Below are 20077 nucleotides of genomic sequence, written 5' to 3'. Positions count from 1 at the left end.
GGGTGGGTGCATTTTTTTTTACACCCATATAAAAGTGGGGCCCACAATTTTACACCTCATTGTTTGATGGAGTGGGTACATTTTTTTACACCCTTGCATGGCATGAGCCAAGAATCCTAGTGTATTTAGAAATGATATTTCCACACCCTCATTCAAAACGTATCACTGGTCTCGTGGGTATTTCGGTCTTTTTGTAAGGTAATTTTCATCTTTTCACATACAAGACATTTTGGTCTTTTTACAAGCTAATTTTCATCTGTTCACTCGTAATGACATTTTGGTCTTTTTATTATCAGCAAAAACATATACCATGGGTATTTCTGTCACAAATCGATGGCATGACTTGATTTGCAGATTTCCCTTAGATGTGATGATTCTATTTGCCATTTGTCAAACTAGAAGACTCTTTTTGCAGTTAAAACAAAGCAAAAGATTTCCTCCTATTTGCAAATTGTCAAACTAGAAGACTCCCTTTGCAAATAAAGCAAAGTAGAAGACTTCTTTGCAGGAAAAAAAACTCCATTTTTTTTTAAGGGCCTGTTTGGACTGCAAGAAATTTGTTTTCCATTGATTTTTTCTTTCTTTCTACGATTTAGATGGAAATGATATGATTAGTGTTGGTTCACTTCATCTTCTTTCTTTCTTTTTTGTGTAAAAAAAGTTAAATAATTTAGAAAATAATTTTCCTTTCCAAAATTTTCCAAAAAATTCATGCATCCAAACAAGGCCTAATTTACCGACTGCGAGTACAAAACTTAATATTTATAACCACCTGTGAGTCCAAAACTAATTATTGGACTCAAATTTAAAATCCAAAACAAACAAGGCCTAAGCAGTTTTGATTATCTCAAAGTCTGTTAACTATCTATTGCGAGTTCATTTAACTAGAGAATTGATGAAAATCTGATTTTACTTTCAATATATATTCCTGCTTTTCTCAGATTATTTGAATTTTCACCTTACTATTGTTTCTCCATCCTGTTGTTTAAATTTGCTCAGTTTACCATTCTAAACATATGTAATTTGAAATTCAATGGCAAGTATCGGGAAAAGAAGATAAGTTTCTATTTTAAGGAAAAGATAGTTTTCATTATTGAATTATCTTTAAACTAAATTCATGCAAAGGAAATTATATCTAATAAGAGATCAACAACTTGATGATTATTATTAGATAATCAAAGTGATAAGGGGCCCACATAGCGTAGGTAAAGATAGAAAGAGAATCATGGGAACCAGTGACATGACGCCAAAAGATTGGTACCTTATCTCTTTTAAGGCTCCACATAATTATATAGAGAACGACCAGGAAAAAAGTGGCTCTAATGATCAAATATAAACAACAATTTTTGGGTCCTAAGGGAACGACCAGGAAAACAAAGGCACCCACATAATTATATAGAGAACGACCGGGAAAACACCCGTGCGATGCACGGGCCGAGAGAGAACTCTACGGACCACGTGATAGGTTGATCCAAACCGTCCATGTGATGGAACACAACATAAATAGGTTGTGCCCCAAAAATCATTTCCATAGGCCGATCCTAGCCCTCCAATCGATAGATGTTTCCATAATTCCTCTTATCTTAAATCGGATGGTCAAGATCACCCTATAGTTTTTTAATTAAAAAACCATAAAGGAGGGGGGTAAGATCGAAATTATATGGATTTAATGGGTGCCTTCATTAAAAGCATAAATGAGGAGTAGGATTGAAATTATATGATTTAATGGGTGCCTTTGTTAAAAGCATAAAGAGGGGGGGGGGGCGTAGGATTAAGGGTGTCAATTTTGGCTCGGGCTCGGAAGCTCGCTCGAGCTCGGCTCGAATCCTTAATGAGCCGAGCCGAGCCCGAGTTAGGCTAGGCTCGGCTCGTTAAGGCTCGTCATGTCAACATCATCTGCAAAAACGTACTGAGGGTGCGTATGTCATGTCAACATCATCTGCAAAAACGTACTGAGGGTGCGTATCAAAGGGTTGTGAAAAATTGGAAATTAATTTTTTCCCGTAATTGTCATAACTTTTAACCTTTTTTGGTATTTTTTTTCTTAATTGTCATAACTTACTACCTTTTCTTGGTAATTTTTCATTTTAAACTTTATAAATTCAGCTATTTTACTTTTTGTTTGTAGTGATTACTTTTTTTTTTCTTACTTTTGCTAGCAACCTTCCCCATGTGTGAAACTTTATAACCCAAGCTCGCGAGCCCGGCCGAGCCTGACCGAACCGAGCCCGAGCCGAGCCTTTGAGCTTAACGAGACGAGCCGAGCCGAGCCTGGCCAAGCTCGGCTCGGCTCGGCTCGTTTACACCCCTAGGTAGGATTGAAATTATATGAGTTGAATGGGTGCATTTGTTCAAAAAAGTCAAGAAATGTGACGTATGATTCTCGCGTATTTTTTAAAAAAAATCGAAAAAACTCTCTTCTTTTCATCCCAGCTTATTGTAGTAGATATGTAGTCATGTGTAGAACATCACGAGACGACCCAAACGATGCAACCCTAGTTGCATTGGGCTGTGCTTTTGCTAAAAAATGAATTAGAATCAACCCAAATCTGATACCATTTTATGGTAGAAAAGCTCAACCTGAATTCCGAAAAAATGGACCCAAGTTGCAACCTTCGTCCGACGACCCACTCGTTGTTGGTCCCATCCTTAAAGAACACCCCACAGGTAAGATAAAAGGACTACATAAATTAACAATGTAGCTTCTTTTTTTTTTTTTTTTTTTTTTTGTAGAATCCTAAATAATGATCGATGGTCACATCCATTTATTTATAATTCCTTTTTTAATACTAGTGAGCATTTATTGACGGAGAAAAACATGAGAAATGTTTGCAAGAGATGGTTAGTCGACAAACCACAAAACATTCAAAATATTAGAGAAAATCGGGACTCGAAGATGAACAAAATTTAAAAAAATTCTAACTAATTCTTCGCTCCTCAATTACATTTTCTACTTCATATAAATAGATCATAATCATCTCACATGTTTTATCAAGGGAATTAAAAAACTTCGTTTACTCAATATCATGCCGTAAGAATTACACTACGATAAGTTAGTAAAAGGGTATATATTGGGATTTAATTTAGTAGTATCAATAATGCTACGGGTTTTGCTTCCAGGTCAATAGAAATAAAAATTTTAGGGCAATGAAAAATTCTTACCCGCTAGGATAATTCGTACCCCTCTAAACGTGGCGTTAAAGTCTGCCACATAATTCAAGTTAAAGGGGTCCGTATTTACTATCGCCCAAATTTTGATATCGTTAAAATATATCAGAACTAATATATTCTAACATATAGTAAGTCTTTGAAAAAGGAATGTTTCCTTGATCTACATAGCATAACTAATCATAAGCGATATACCGGAGACCACACAAAATTATGATATTATTTTTTCTTCTTCTTCGTCTTCTTAAATATTTGGTGTTTCATATTTTTTTAGAATTTTTTTCAAAGTAAAAAAAATCTTGTATTTTTCAAGGAAAACTATAAATAGGCTAGACTTTGGATTTTTTTTGATTGAATACTTTTTCTATGAAAAACAATACTTTCTAAAATTTTCTTTCCCATATATGCAAACATCCCCTAAATTTATCCATGAAAAGATATTATAACTTAAAATGTAGCTACAAGAATGAAGTCGTGTAATGCTCCCACATAGGTGGATTAGGTGGCCTCCCTTGTATTTTCAATAGCAACGTGCCTGCTCTAAATTTCGACTGAAATCCGAAATTAATTTCGGTGGGGACTGAAACCGGTATCCGGCGAAATTAAATATTTCGCCATTTACCAAATTTCGGTAATTTTGGTAATTTCGGTCCAAAATTTCGAGAAAATGCAATTTTTATTTTAAAAAAAAAACTTTACAAAATTTCGAACAGGAGTACCAAATTTCGACCGAAATTTCGGTTTTCCGAATGTCCGAAACAGTTACCAAAACCGAAATTTTAAACCATGGTTTCAACTAGTGGTACTTTTCAAAGTTGTGATGGTTATTATTAGTTAATCAAAGTGACAAGGGACAAACATGAGTTTGGGAGAGAAAGAAAGAGAATCTTATGAAATGAGAATATTGACGAGGGATCCGTTCTTAGGAAAGATTGAGGTAGAATTGGGGCCCAATAAGTGAATCTTAGGAAAGAGTGTAAAAGTGACTTTTTTAAATTGTTGAAATAACCCTTATTAGTGGCTAAGCATTTGCCCTATAGTTTTTTATGGTACACGCACCGACGAAAGGGTTTTACGTTGCAGATGCTCCGCGAACTACCATTTTCTGTAGCGTCTCCTCCGTATGGTGCTCATTGATTTATAAATTGAAAATTGGACCGTTAGGATTATTCGATATATTTGAGTTCAAATTTGAGCCCACATCCTGTGGGGCCTACAGGCGATGTGGTGTGCACATAACCATTGGAGATCACAGCCGTCCATTTGCACTCACCTCCACCAATGCCAAGAATTAATTTTTGGGTGCCCTATGTGCAATCGAGACCGTTGATCTTGTTGATCATCATGAGTTGAGTCAGATGGTCTTTGTCCCGTGTCGAACTCACATCAAACACGTAATCTTCTTTTCTCGGCAAAACCCTAAACGAAGGCAATCGAAACCGTTGATCTCATAGATCATCACGAATTGACTCATATGGTCATAGTCGTGGTCCCATAGTTAGCAAAATGCTGTTTTAAAAGGCATTTTTTCACGAGATGACTCATAAGGTCACAGTCGAGGTCCATTATTTTTCAAAAAGTACTGTACAGTCCACACCATAGTATAATCTAAACCGTCCATTAGATGGGGGCTGTGCCCTAAAAATCATTTCCATAGGTTGATGATCTAACCATCCAATCTCCAGAGGGTTAGGATCCACGCTCTAATGTGCAGTCCTTCTATAGATCGGAGGGTTAGGATCAACCTATGGAAATAATTTTTGGGCCCATCTAATGGACGGTTTGGATAATCAGGCCATAGTGTACTTTTTATAAAAATAATGGACTACAAGGCCTTTCATCATATAAAAACTCTGGAAAATATCATTTCCCTTTCCAACAATAAATCATGTAATTTGGAGTGCCTCGCGGGACACTAAACCAGTGCCCTCGTTTATTTGAAGCGAGATCACGAAAATGGAGGTGTTTGTTCCTCATATTCTTCCTTCTCTCTCTTTCTCTTTCTCTTTCTCTCTCTCTCTCTCTGGAACAACTGTAGAGGGAAATGGATTCTACTAACAACTATCTGGTAATTAAACCTAAAAAACAACTAAAATCCTTCTAACGTTCCCCCTTTTACTCTCTTCACATCTTCTCATTTCTCCATTGGTTATCAGAGATCTAGCTCTTTGTCGATCGGAGAGCGCCTCTGTGCTGCATTTATGCCTTTAATCGCCATTGTTGAAGTTCTGATCTTCGCCATAACAAATTGCTTCGATCATCACCCACGCCAAAAGCGTCGCCCCCAAAATTTCAAGGATCTCGTTAGCCTTTCCCATGATTCTCCCTGTAATACCTACTTTTGCCCTAGTTTTTTTTCTCTTTTTTATTTTACTTCCTTCTTTTAATCTCTTCTTATGGATATTATCTTTTCTCTTGTGTTTTTCAGTCAACGTTAACGAAGTTGAGGCTCTGTATGAGCTTTTCAAGAAACTCAGTAGCTCCATTATCGATGATGGCCTCATACACAAGGTACAGATTTTTTTTTCCCGAGATTTCTGTTTCTTTTTAAAAAAAATAAAAATAAAAAATGATTTGCAGATATTTCGCTTTTTTGGTATGATTATGGATCGCGTTAGTTACATTTTTCTTTTACCGGTGCGATGTTCTTGATCTTCTTGGTTTTTGAGTTCCGATGCGATTTTTTTTAAAATTTTTATCAATGAATGGAAGAGTTCTGTATCAGATTCTTGAACTGGGTGTCTTTTAGATCGTATTTAGGTGTTGGCATGATATCAGCAGACTGTTCTAAAGAATAAAAAAAATGAAGACAATGATTCAGAAATGACAGAGCTGACCCAATTCGAGATGAGAAAGAGAGAGTTTTTCATCCCTTACCTATCCTCAACCACAGTCAATCCTTACTAATTAGCCATGATACATGCCCCCAATCCCCTACAATTCTGTCCCAAATCCCCTAATTGTAAAGAAAAGATGACAACAAAGATAGAAGATTAACTATGTGTTAAGCAACCTTGTTCTCAAGGTTGGAAATCCATCTTCATCCTGCAACTTATAGAGGAAGCCAAAAGTTCCAGCATATTAGGCGGTCGGCAAATATCAATGCTGATCGGTTGGCTAGCTATTGGGTAAAGAGGGCCAATTTTGAGATGCTTGATTTTCTACCCCCATGAAGGGGCATTTGTCTCTTCCTTGTTTCCTTATTTCTTTCTCCTTGGCTTTAATTTGACTATTTTGGTCCCTGGGGCTCCCACTGCCTTCTCCCATATGGCTTCTTTGACTGACATGCCAATTCACTACACAATAACTGCAGTAAAATCTCTATTTTTTTTGAATGGTTCAGTAACAGCTCTATTGTATCACTTTACCATTCATTGATTTAAAAGGCTTGCTGTTGAATTTATCGAGCCTGCATCAATTGTAGGAAGGAGATTGTTTTGTGCTACGACATGTTGATCAAGCTTCTTCTTTAGACAATATACACGAAAAGGCGAATCAACAAACTTATTAGGGTATCTAATTTTTATGCCACTGTTCTGACAAGTTGCACAATTTTAAAGGGTCCATAAAACCTTGGTGATGACTTCATTGTTCCTCTTATTGCTAATGACGTTTGCCGATAAGCCTGAAGACATAAAAACACAATATCTCCTTTCTGAAAATCAAGTTTTGTTCGATGTTTATCAGCCAGTTGTTTCATTCGGAGATGGGTAGCATGGATATTTTTTTTGAGTTGCTGCAATAACTTGTCACATGCCCTCATCTCCATATCGACATCATGAATAAATCTCACACCAAGAGTAGTTGTTGATGGATGGAGAGAGTCGGCCATACACTGCCCTGTAGCATCATCCTGGTAGCCAAATGAAAAGCGGTGTTGGACCACCTTTTTTTGAATGGTGAGGCATTGGACCACCTTTCGGCTCATGGTAGCCACTTTCTCCATTGTTTAGGAATGCAACTATCTCTCCAAGCAATGTTTTACTACATTTGTTTGCTCCATATTTGATTTGATTCACCTTTGGAGCCTCTTGGCCTCGAGTTCCATCTGCCATGTCCTAGATCAAACCTTGCTCCGCAAACGAGACTCGAATCATTCAATCATTTCTCATCTTTTTTTTTTCTTTTAAGACAGTCAGATTATATCATGTAGTATTAGAGCAAGGTTTGATCTAGGACATGGCAGATGGATCTCGAGGCCAAGAGGCTCCAAAGGTCTCGTTTGTGGAGCACCCACAAAAGAGGGAATTGTTCATTAATCTGTTTGTCATCCCTTGCCTATCCTTAACCCAACCACTCATTGAGCGTTCAAATAAATATTTGAAGGAGTTTTTTGATTTATCGATTCTAATCTTTCCTAAGATCGATTGGATTGAATCCATCAATCTCGACGATTGAACATAGTATGGGCTATTATTATTTCGATCAAGCCTCAGGCTAATATGAAGCGCATGGATACAAGTTATGCCTTGGAATGAAAGACAATTCCGAATCTGCTTTGTCTACAAACAAGAAAGTTATAAGTAATGCAACTACGAATCTCATGGAGAGTAAGACAACCAATAAAAAATGGCACGCAGTCCCTTGCCCTTCTAGGATGTCCTCAGCATTGAGGAACATGTACTAGGGTGTATGTGCGACTCGTTCAGATCTACGTGGTGATTATCTCTGTAATTGTAAAAGAAAACAAGAAAGATAGCAAATGACATACACACAAATGATAATTATTTCAAAATTTAAGATTCCATCACCCTAACACGAAATGCTTGATTTTGATGTATACGATTTATGAGCATCAAACATCTATGGACTCCTTAACAGTAGAAGAATTTTTTTTGCAAGTAATCAACAGTTAAAATGTTCAGATTTTGGGAATGACTATTGCCTTGGGTTAGAATCATTGATTTTCACACTAATTGTTCTAATAAACATTTTAACTGATCGTAGCCAATGTAGTATGGTCTAGCTCTTGTGGCAGTTTGTGCCTTAATTGAGAGCTGACGGTATCCTTTCTTCATGTCCATGTTTTTATCTTTTATTTTGTAGGAAGAGCTTCAACTGGCGCTATTCATGACTCCATCTGGCGAGAACCTTTTTCTTGATAGAGTAAGTGCATTGCAACAATTTATCCTTCACTTCTTTATTGAAAAAACCTTCAATTGACTTAATGCACTTAGAGAAGTATTATGGCATGCAGAAAAGCTTCATGGGTATGGTTCTGGCATTCCATGGGCTCCAATGCAGTATTCTTGTCGTTTTCTTTCCTTTTTTTGTTTCTTAATTTCATTTCGATGAAGTTACCAGCATTAAGATCTACTCTTTTTGATTGAATGATTTTGTGTAAAAAAATGTAATATTGCATTTATATGAACTTAAAATTTCCATTATAGCCCATTAATGTCCTATTATTGTATAAAATCATTCTATCTTTACGATTTATTGTGTGTGTGTGTGTGTGTGTGTGTGTGAAGAGCGCGCGTGTGTGTGAAGAGCGGCACCCATACTTTATCATATTCTATCACTCGTACCCATATTTGTGCAACATAGATGTTTCGTGATTGGTTTAGTAACCCCATAGAAGGTTCATTAAGAGGCCATCTAACATCTAAGATCTGGTCCTTGATACCATTTCAAAAAAAAGAAAAGAAGATCTGGTCCTTGATAGGATCTTAACCCTAGGGTAGTTGTGGGGCATTACAAAACCGTGCATATGATATTTGTGCAGACAATGTAAAAGAATGAAGGCCTTGATGATTTTTTGTTCATGTGACAATTCCTTTAATTGCATTTTTTGGGTTGGTTGAGCTCTAAGGGCCAACATTTGGCCTGTTGCAAGCCTCAGGAGTTTGGCTTCTGGTTGCATACTTAGGGTATATTGTCATGCCAGATGAAGCCCGTAAGCTGTGTTGCATGGATTCAGATTCGCGTGTCGGGATCCGACACAGATTCGAGGTGTCGGATTTGACAAACCCCAAAAAGTAGGATTCGAGGATTGGGTAATTTTTAAATAAAATAAAATTTTAAAAATTAAAAATTATATATATATATATATATATATAGCAGAAGAGAAAAGGAGAGAATTATTTGAATTTCTTCCAAAATTCTATTAGAATTACACATCACTTCTAAGTATCATCATCTAGTTGGTAGGCTGATCTATTTAACCTTATAAGGTCAGATATTGCCTATACTGTGAGTCTGATCAGAAAATTCATGCATTCCCCATGCTTCCATCATTGGGATGTGGCTCTCCATATAGTGCAAATGTGCAATATCACTTCCCTGGGGAAAGGTCTATTATACATGAATCATGGATATCTAGTGGTGACAGGCTATTGTAATGCTGATTCGCCAGGATTTCCAACTGACAAAAAATCAACTAGCAGGTACTGCACATTTGTAGGAGGTAACTTAGTAACATGGAAGAGTAAGAAGCATTCAGTGGTGGCTAGATCATAAACGGAAGCTGAATATAGGTCCATGGTTCATGCATGTAGCAAGTTAATGTGGCTACGCTCACTCCTAACTGAGATGGGAGTTGCGGTTTCTACTCTTACGAAGCTCCATTGTGGCAATCGGACTACCATTCATATTGCTTCCAGTCCAATGTTTCATGAAAAAACAAAGCATATCAATGTTGATTGTCACTTTGTTCATGAGCAGGTGATATCCAATTACGACCCCATTTATTCAATCTACTTCCCAATTGACCAATATCGTTATAAAAGAAACAACCTTTCATCACGTGCTGGACAAGCTGGACGTGTGTGAGATCTACGAACCAGCTTGAGGGGGAGTGTAGTGGAATTAGTGTCATTGTATATCAGTTCCTCTTTTTTTATCACTTTTTATGGGTTTTATATGTACATGGGCAGTTTGGTGTTTTCCCCTTTCATTATGTGTAATTTTTCTAATTATATTAGTCACTTAAGGTGGGCCCTCTTTGGGTTTTTATTTCATCTCCTTAACAAGCTAAAATTCTTCCTTGTTATTTTGCATCTTTTAATTTATTTCTAGTTGAATATATACTAGTTAAGTTGTTCCTTTACTTGGTGTGTAATCAGGGGGTTATTAGCTGAGTGATCATTTGCTTAGGTTGGGCTTCAGTCATATGGTTTGATGTATTTATTTTAACTGGTGTCATATAGGTTTTTGATCTTTTTGATGAAAAGCAAAATGGTGTTATCGAATTTGAGGAGTTCGTCCATGCTTTGAGCGTCTTCCATCCTTATGCACCTGTCGAGGACAAAATTAATTGTAAGATTTAAGGGTGGAGGGATCCATTTCGTATTATGTGCTTATCCAAAATACATCTTGTTGGTAGGCATGTTCTCTTATTTTTCTGTTTATCTCCTGCAGTTGCATTTAGGTTGTATGATCTGAGACAAACTGGGTATATTGAACGTGAAGAAGTGAGTGTCTTAACTTCTACACCGGAACTCAATGTTGTGGCATATGGCAATTCTAACATGAATAGTGTGGTTAAAGTATATGTTTTGAAGGATACTTTGTAAGCTGGTGGTTGATTTTCTGTACTTTCTCCTCTTTTGGCATGGTTTTTTGATCATTCTGGTATTGAACAAGCCTCTGCCTTACTGAAATAATTTGTTGGACACCATTAAGGTTGCAACATCATGGTTTTGATGCTTCAAAAAGAGTATTTCCCATAAAATATAGGCTACTGATATTGGGACTGCCATGTTTTGTTAATTGCACCGACTCATCTTGTCTTTTATTATTTAAACAGCTGTCAAAGGTTATTGCAGTTCCCAAAAAGCTCTCAAAAGTCAATTAAAAAAGAAAGACAAGCAAGCTCAGTTTGTGCAATTATTAAAACATTGTAGTGCCAATATCAGTAGCCTATATATAGGCCTATATTAGGACTTACTAGTTTTTTTATTCTTTTGTATTCTTTGTTATTTGGATACCTCTAGTGTGGACCTTCACGTATGTATCTGATATGCATAGAATATTGGTATGTGTATGACACTTTTGGAGCCTTCTGCACGTTCAAATGCTTTATATTCTGGTATGAAATCCCTGCCTTTTTTCCTTGAGAACATTGATTTTGTCTGGAAAATATTGTAAAACCATACTTGCTGGCATTTTGAGAATGAGAAGAATAAAAATGACGTATATATAATACCCCATATGTGCATCTATGGCGTACAAAGAAAGGATAACTATACCTAAGATAGCTTAACACAACTAGGAAACTTCTTTACTGATTTCGCTGCAACTTTGATCATTTAGTACTAAGAAGGAATTTGTGGTGGCTGGTGGTGATGATCATATTGAACAGATACGCAATCTGGCATTTTGTTGTAACAGGAGGAAGAGAGACAATTCCTCGATAGAATTGCTCTAGAAATTATGACAATCAACTTTTAAACTGCTTCATATCTTCATTGAGCAATGGCTTGATGGAGTATTAACGACACTTATGCTTTTTTAGCATGTAATTCATTAAAATAAGAAAAGAGGATACTGAAGTCTGGCTAAAATCCAACCAAAGGCGAACGGCTAAAAATGAGTAAAACTACATCTCAGCCATATCTCATGCCATCTAGAGACTCCTATAGATGCAAGAATATTCATCTCTAAGCCACTTAATAGGATTGAGGGAGTCACCTTCAAGGCTTCAACCTAATCTTGTTTTTTATGACAAGGCTTCAACCTAATCTTGTTTTTTATGACAAGGCTTCAACCTAATCTTATAATGATTAAAAGAGACTAGTTGCTTAATGCCACTCTAAGCCTCCGACGCATCACTGTCTTTGCAACGACCTGTATGTGAATCGTACATAGTCCCTCTGCCAGCTTTACCGATCTCAGCATTGTCTTCCTGATGTACTTTGCTGCTGCTGTTGAAATTTAATTTATTCCATCCCGCAGGACCAGCAACCCAAAGTCCAAACATCATGGGGCCGTGGTAAAATCTTCTCTTATCCATATCCAGTCATTAATAATATCCCGAGTAGAAATACCATCAAAGACCTTAGAATGCACGTTCCGATGCTTCAGAAAGTCTACTATATCCAGTCATTATGGAACTATTAAATTTGGTATGATGCTATCAACTGTGTTTACTGAATTTTCATTGGATTAATTACTTACAAAGAGACTAAAAACAACAGTAGAATGTCTACTATGCGGCCAGACAGCATCATCAAAATCTGACAATGTCTACTATATGGGTAGCTACCTTGATTTTGATCTAATTCTGTCCATCTCACTTCATTCATGGGACGAAACGGCCATGGGTTTGTATTCTGTTCTGTATTAAAGTGGAGAGGAACAGAACCTGGAGTTTGCTTGGGCTAGGTTTTTATTGAAGATTGGGGCCCACTTCACAATTGTATGCATAGAGGGAAAGTGGTTCACAGTGGGTTGTTTGCGAGTGCAACGAGCATGTGATTATGCCTAAAAGAGTAACGGAGGGTCTTCCCATGCTGACATCTATTTGGTATACAAAATGGTGAAAAGGCCAAAGAATATAGAGTTGGTGGCGGGTTGTCGAACATGTGGATGTGGTGTCACATGGTGATCCACGGATTGTATGGAGGCATAAGTTTGAGAGTTGGGTAATCACGGGGTCTTAACCCTGTAGTGACAATGCACCAGACGACTTGCTATCTCTGTGAAGATCACCATGGGTCCACTTGGAGGAAGCATCACCCGTCAGAGTGATGGGAAACCTCTAACTACTCTTGAGAGCATGAAGTCTTTTTGCGGAGGAGACAAAGCTTGGCGACAGAAATGTCAGACCTCCTGGGTGCATGCCAATTAGATCATACAGGAGCAAAGGACAGGGAAGGCATTTTTAAAGCTCATGGGATCAGAGCAGTAATCACGAGCTTGGGGAGAAAAAAGATTACAAAATGCTTAAAGAAAAAGGGAAAGAACTTTAATTTGGAGGTTGATGGCATTTGAAAATTAAATCACAAACAAGGATTATCTGGTCCTTTTGCAGGATGAGGAAGGGGAGCTATGGACGTGTATCTGCTTGTCCTGAAGCGATGGTGTTGAATAACCATGCCAAGGATGATCAAACAGGACTGATCCATGACAGAAACAATATAGAGGCCCAACAGAAAAACAAAAGAGAAGGAGAGAGGGGAGGTCCTACGCACTAAACAGAAAGGAAGACAAAAGCACTGGTATTGGAGGGGAGAATGGAACAGGAAGAAGTCAGATATCTATCCATACAAAACAAGCTCAAGAGAATCAATCGGGAAGTTTGTGAGGAGGAAGAGAACTTGTGCAGCAAGAGGTAAGAACTAGGAGATGGACATCCCAGAAAAAGGTGCAGCGGATGGCCAGCGCTCTGATATTTTGGGTGAATGTGGGGTTTCGATCAAATCTTCAGAGGAAGAGAGCGTAAACCTTGTTGTAGAAGTTTCCAGACATAACTTATAGGGCCTAGTTACGAGGCACATATTAACAAGGTTTTTGAGTGAATACGAGTTTTTAAACACCGGTTTATGTTGTTGGGGTGGAGGGGTCTTTCACTTCATTCTCAACAGTTGGTGTCTGGGGCATTCATGTGGAATACTGAAAAATGCCCTCTTATTAGGATGTAAAAGATATAACAGTTGTCTAAATTGTTTATCATCCTAGTGGATGGAGTTAGCAGGGACTCTGTTAGAATATCCAGTTTACCATGCCTCAGTAATGTACTTATTCTTTTTTAGCGTACTCTTGTCAGTTTGCAACTCCTTGTTTCAGAAAATGCTTCTGGACAAGGTAGATGCTAGGGACTCTCATTAATGATACACATTTTCTTTGTGGAGAAAGGGGCTTGTTCCGATCTTTCTTTCTGTTTGTTTAATTTGATTACACTTGATACTGTGAAATTTCTATATTGATGGATTAAATTGAAATTGATATTCATATTTTAATTGAAATCACCTCTATCAGTGATATAAGTAAAGGAAAATAAATACAAAATTGAGTTGTTTTCTAAATCTCTTAATTGCCTTTGCATCTTTCTGTTGCCTGTGGTTATTTCAGTTGGTTTTTGGATTATCTTCTTGTCTCCAATCTATCCTATTTTCTTTCATCCATTATTAAAGTTCATATTTTCATGCATCATTCCACAAAAAAAATCATTTTGGATAATTTTTTACTGATTTCAGGTTAAGCAAATGGTAATAGCTATTATGAATGAGTCAGACATGAAACTCTCAGATGAACTTCTTGAAGCCATCATTGACAAGGCAAGGTTTATTCCAAATTCTGCTTTAGGTTGTTCTTGTTTACATTTGGAATATTATATACTTACATTCATGCCTTGGGCAGACATTTGCAGATGCTGACGTTGACATGGATGACAAAATTAGCAAAGATGAATGGAAAGATTTTGTTGTTCGAAATCCCTCCCTTTTGAAGAACATGACCCTTCCTTATTTGAAGTACGCCTTTCTTTCGTAACTGCATATACTTTTGCACGTCTACAAGTTATTACAGTTATACACCTGCATATACAGTCAGATGAGAATTAGGTCATGCTTTTGGCCTGGGAAGTGGTGCTCAGGGCTGAGTGCTATCCATTTTTGCATGTTAGGGGCAGTGTTTAAAAACGTGGATGCGGCGCGGAATGCAGCTGAAGAAAAATTCTAGTCGACTCGGCACGACGCGGTCGAGTACTATATATCATTGTTCTTTAAAGTAATTGTTTCTATAATTTTAGTTCAAGTTGTAGCAAAAATAAAATAACCTTAATAATGTCAACCGGCGCAGACTTCCACCTTTTACTTTTCTTGTCTTTGGCTACACAACGTACGTGATATTCTTCCATCTGAAAAGACCTTGGGTGTAAATCCCTCAAATTCTTCCCTAACTAAAGCCCCCAGAAAAATGAGAAGACTTAACCCCCCTCCCCTCCTCTCCCAACACACACACACACACACACACACACACACACACACACCCCTAGTAGAGAAAGACTTGTCCTCAAAGGTTCTTTTATTTCTTTCTCGCTCACAGCAACCAAATCAAATGTTAGGAATGAGAGATCAACGAGTCTCTTTGTCTTCTAGATGTCCGGATCTCCTCTCAAATAGGTCAGTGACTCGGTGATGAATTCCATAAATACCAGGATATATAGTTACCCTTATGTATGTTAGTTCTTCACTCCGAAGCCTTTTAGTTAACTTACAATGAATGGCAACATCATAACATGTTTCCTCCTCGATGATCAAGGACCTAAATGCGCCTATTGCCTTAAAAGAAGACATGTAGCCCCCTCGAACAAGAGTGACTCTACATATAAGACTCAAATCCTCATCTTTAAAGTTCCTTCTAAAGATCCACTCCCACACAACCCCACCCTCTTACTCTCATAACAATCCCTCAAATAAACCCCCTTGCCCTAACCGAATATAGACTCAGGAGAGCATGGCCCTAAGGAGCATGCCTGCCCCTTCCCCCTTCGTACTAATCTTCCAAAATTCAAGATTCTTCCCATTCCCCACCTAAAGTCAATCCTCTACCAAAACTTGACTTTGACATGACAGTAGTATGTCATGCTCCCCTGCCTACATTTCTAGCTAAGATCTACAATCCCAACCCTCTCTCCCTGCATATCTCCCAACAATAAATTTGTGCTACAATGCCCCCTTCCGGCCTTCCCTCACCCAACCTCTAGAACCAACTCCATAGAGGGCTTTATTCCTCAACCTAGGTTTACTCACCACTATCCTCCATACTTTGTGGGAAGACTGACCTCTTTCCATTTGAAGAGATGTTTGACCAGTTGATGAAATGGACAATTTGGTCAAAATAAAAATGTCAATCGAGATTTTAAACTTTTCTTTATTTTTTGTTTGTCCTTTGAATTTGGGATTTGCTAGGCAATTTCGCAGAAAGCCATTTCGTGGCTGGCTTTCGCATGAGAGAGCAGCCAAGTCAGATGAATTAAATGAATAAGACAAAATCTGTTGAAAAGTGAGCCTGTGTGGCTGTTCTCACATGCAAAAGTCAGTTGCAAAATGGCTTTCTGCGAAATAGCCTAGCAATTCCCTTTGAATCTATCTATGTTTTTTAGAATTTTATGTGCTAACTAGTCATGGCATACCCATTTCTGTACAATAGAACTATGTTGAAATGAATCCTTACAACATTGACTTTTATTCAGTGTTAAACCCCACAATTCAGGTCTTTTTTTTAGAAAATGTGATTCATTAAAGACAAGGATAAATGTACACAAGGGCAGGAAATAACCCAGGAAAAAAAGATAATTACAATTGGGGCTGAGATTGTCCCTGAATGAGCAACTCTTGACTAACGCCATCTTTGGTCAACAAGTGAGCAATCTCATTGGCTTCTCTAGAAGTATGCTTGCCCTCCGTTACAATGTAGACGATCTCATTTATGGTGTGACCCAAACATCAAGGTCCTTTGATCCTTTCGGCTCCCCACCACACTGCATTTTGAGTCCCCTTCAACCACTACCAGACCCTCAAATCTCAATCTTAATATTCTTAACCCCCTTTATGCCGCTCTTGCTTGCAACAATGTTGAAGTCGATGATTGCAGTAATCGTAGTGTCGTTTCTGTCTGTAAACACCTCAAATCCCAGCTGGTCCGGGGTTACCCACGAGCATCCATCAGCTGGTCCGAGGAATCCATGAAGCTGACCTCTTATTTCTTCTTTCTGTCCTACTAGGACCTCACACCATTTCCTTAACAGATATGAAATACACACTCCTACACACCCGGACGGGGTTGGCATGTCAACTAGCGTCATGGTTTGCTCCCCATAGACGCGACTTCGAGTCCCCTCGGAGTTACCCGATGCACGTGGTTTACGGGTGATTGAATGCATTCATAGGGATTAGTCCCGCCCTAAAATGGGGTGGGGATACCCTATGTCATCAAAAAAAAAAAAAAAAAAACTCCTCTTAAAACCCCATTGCCAAGAGCCCAATTAGCCACCAAGAACTTAGTTTCTCATAGAAGTCACCGTACAGGACTTCGAGCACCAGTTTCCCATAGAAGACCTTACAGATCATCAAACACCTTTGAACACATGCTCAATTCGTTCAGACCATACAAAACATTGCACAAGGGACAACATTCAACATGAAAGCGGTCCTAGCAGAGAGCTTGGGTCTCAACCAACTCGAGAAGAGCTCTTTGGGAGTCGAAGGAAAAACCTAAGTTCCCCCAAACCGCCAAACCCTACCTCCACCCCAACCTGCTACCTAAGGGCAATGGAGGAAAATGCGTTATGCTGTCTCCTCCTTCCGGTTGCAAAGGGCGCATCTGTTGGCTAGACAAAAACCCTTCTTTTTGAGAATTACTTAGGTATTGGTCTTCTCAAGCACGCCCGTCCACAGGAAACACTGAATCCAGAAAAGAGATAGCTGACTTCCGCATCTGTTTCCAGAATAGAAAAGAGTGATCTCACTGAAAAATCACCATTAGGCTCGGCCGCCCATTTGGTCATTGAAGCAAACATTTTTTAGCTTATGGAACAAATAATTGAAAGCAGGTTAGGAGCTGACATGGATTGCTTTATTGCCCAAGTCCACTCACACACCCAAACAAACCCAAAAAGAATACGAAAGAGGCCCATTTGGTCATTGAAGTAAACATTTTTTAGCTTATGGAACAAATAATGTAAAGCAGGTTAGGAGCTGACATGGATTGCCGTATTGCCCAAGTCCACTCACACACCCAAACAAACCCAAAAAGAATACGAAAGAGGAAAACAAACAAATTGATCTCTTGCAGTTGTCCACCATTAAGCTGGGATTTGTAACTTGAGGGGATTCAAAAGTTCTAACTTCAACCATTATCATCTAATGTAACTCCCAATTACTGACTAGCTTTTCTCACCATTTATACTAAACATTACCTCATAGATATGTGGTGTCTGAGGAGTTGATGACGTGTTACAACAGGGACTCTATGTTGGAGTATAGATCATTACAACAAGGTAATGTGTGCCTTGCAGATTGTCTGTACTCCTTAGAGAGTGAATGGGTCAGGGATTTAAATCAAATTTTCAAGTAGTCTAGTGCATTCACACAGAACCGGGAAAGCTTTAGCCGTTTCATTTGGGGAGAGCTAATGTTCCGCATAAAATTTCGTTTTGATCTGTCATACACTGCTGATCTGCTTGCGCTTTATATCCCAAAACTTCACTGTAGTTTAATCTTATCTAATTTGAATAGTATCTTGATATCCCAAAACTTCCCCATAGTTTAAGCTTATCTAATTTGAATAGTATCTTCATGATCATTCAGGGACATCACCACGGTATTTCCAAGTTTTATTTTCAACTCCGAGGTTGATGACTGAATGTTCAAATGGGAGCATGATAGATGAAAGAGGGAGCATGAAGTCCAATCAAGGAGCAAGATGGTCAGCAAACTGAACCTTCCAGAAACCAAGCAACCCCATTTATTCTGCAGTCACTGAAATGGTGCAGTTCTGCCAATTAAAACCACAACCAATTTGGTTTGTTTCAGACATCAGTGATGTCTGCTGTATTTCTTATTATGAATCATGTTTTGTTGCAGTGTACAGTAAACAGAAAACCAATTCTTATTCTATATATTGTAGCTTTAGTGGCAGAATATCTCCCCACTAATGTATTGCTTACAGTGATAGTTTCACTTTCTGTATCTTAAAATGCTTTTGTTTTCTAAGCAGAGCTGATTTTTGTAGGGCAGTCAGTGCATAATGAGAAGCACTGCTGCAGATGGTTGTTTTTCATTCATCAATTGTACATGTGGGACACTGGATAATCCGATCAGTTGATCTTGTAGGGTCTCTAGAAGACTAATGGTGCTCATAGGTTAAAGACATTCATTGGGCGTCACTTATTCCTTGCTTATGTGATCAGATCCATGGATACGTTTAAATAGAACAGATTCTAATCTGGGGTTAAAGTAAATTAAGTAGAAATGAGTCAAGATTGACGTCTCGGACAATGAGGCTCGAGCACGTACTTTTTTCGAACGTGTATTTATTTTGTATTGGCATTTATGGATTTATCACTAGTTGAAGCATGGTTAGAACACTCATATATCTTGAGCTTATAAATATCAATCTCGTTATAATAATTTCTGATTTATTTGAGGGAGTGTTCCGTGTGAGCTGAGAGAGGGGAGTGAACTTCATAAAGGATAAGTTAAGTTGTTTTTTCAGATGACTTGTTACTTCATTCTTCATAGATGGGGCTACTAGGATTAGACTCCATCCTCTTACCAAATAGGTGTTTCTCCTATTTCATACTGGCTTGTCTTATTTTCTGATTGCCCAAGTTTTGTAGGGGTGTAACAATTGGCTCCTCCTCCATTTGTAATCGAGGCAGAACTTGGACTCTCTAGTTGTGGCCTGAGGACTTCTTAGATCAATGAATGACCTATTTTTCCCTTTCTTTGAAGTAACCCTGTTTAGAAGATTATATATTATGTGGGTCAGACCCATGTAACTCGTTGTACATGTGGTGCATGTCTACGATGATCTGAATTGTGCATATGGGAGGCCCCACCAGAGATGGGCTCTATCAGACATCATGTTGATTGGATTATCCAACTATCTAAATCTTGCTTGTTAAATGTTAAGCATGCTGCTTATTTTATTATTGTCTTACTTGTAAGCGACAGATCAGATTGTTAGGATTGTCGGAGTTATGTGACTTCTGGTTATGGTCTATCTATAATGACTGATGAGGTTGGTAGATGAAAGGTGTTATGGCCGCTTTGGATGCCTGCCAAAATTAGTCCTTATTCGGAAGGAATTTGCTAGGCAATTTTGCGGAAAGCCATTTGAGGGCTCACTTTTGCAGGAGGGAGCATCCACTCAGAATTAAATTAATAAGACAATACTGTTAAAAAGAGAGCTTCTGTGGCTAGCGAAGCCCACTCGCTTCGGATTAGGAAAGTGGATAACG

At 38.2% G+C, this 20077-nt stretch overlaps 1 protein-coding gene across 6 annotated transcripts; it reads left to right on the top strand.

Moving 5' to 3' along the window:
• The first annotated feature begins 5087 nt into the window (after positions 1-5087).
• Positions 5088-18782, top strand: CBL10 (calcineurin B-like protein 10). Of its 6 annotated transcripts, XR_013234918.1 has the most exons (10): positions 5088-5236; positions 5325-5496; positions 5597-5679; positions 8215-8274; positions 10317-10425; positions 10528-10580; positions 14307-14387; positions 14470-14582; positions 14735-14838; positions 18423-18782. XR_013234918.1 is itself a non-coding variant. In XM_077355705.1 (9 exons), exons 1-8 carry the CDS (start codon positions 5213-5215, stop codon positions 14555-14557), a joined length of 660 nt encoding a protein of 219 aa, XP_077211820.1. In that variant the 5' UTR covers positions 5088-5212; the 3' UTR covers positions 14558-14582; positions 18423-18782. The 6 variants fall into 6 exon arrangements, 5 of the variants coding, with proteins under 5 accessions (XP_077211820.1, XP_077211816.1, XP_077211818.1 ...); XM_077355705.1 differs by lacking the exon at positions 14735-14838 and having other exon boundaries at positions 14480-14582; XM_077355701.1 differs by lacking the exon at positions 14735-14838.
• Positions 18783-20077: the final 1295 nt, after the last annotated feature.

Source organism: Tasmannia lanceolata, unplaced genomic scaffold (assembly GCF_043159265.1).
Source record: "Tasmannia lanceolata isolate RefF3 unplaced genomic scaffold, GAP_Taslan_0.1 ptg000015l, whole genome shotgun sequence".
NCBI lineage: Eukaryota > Viridiplantae > Streptophyta > Magnoliopsida > Canellales > Winteraceae > Tasmannia > Tasmannia lanceolata.
This window is presented reverse-complemented; position numbering and strand designations above follow the sequence as displayed.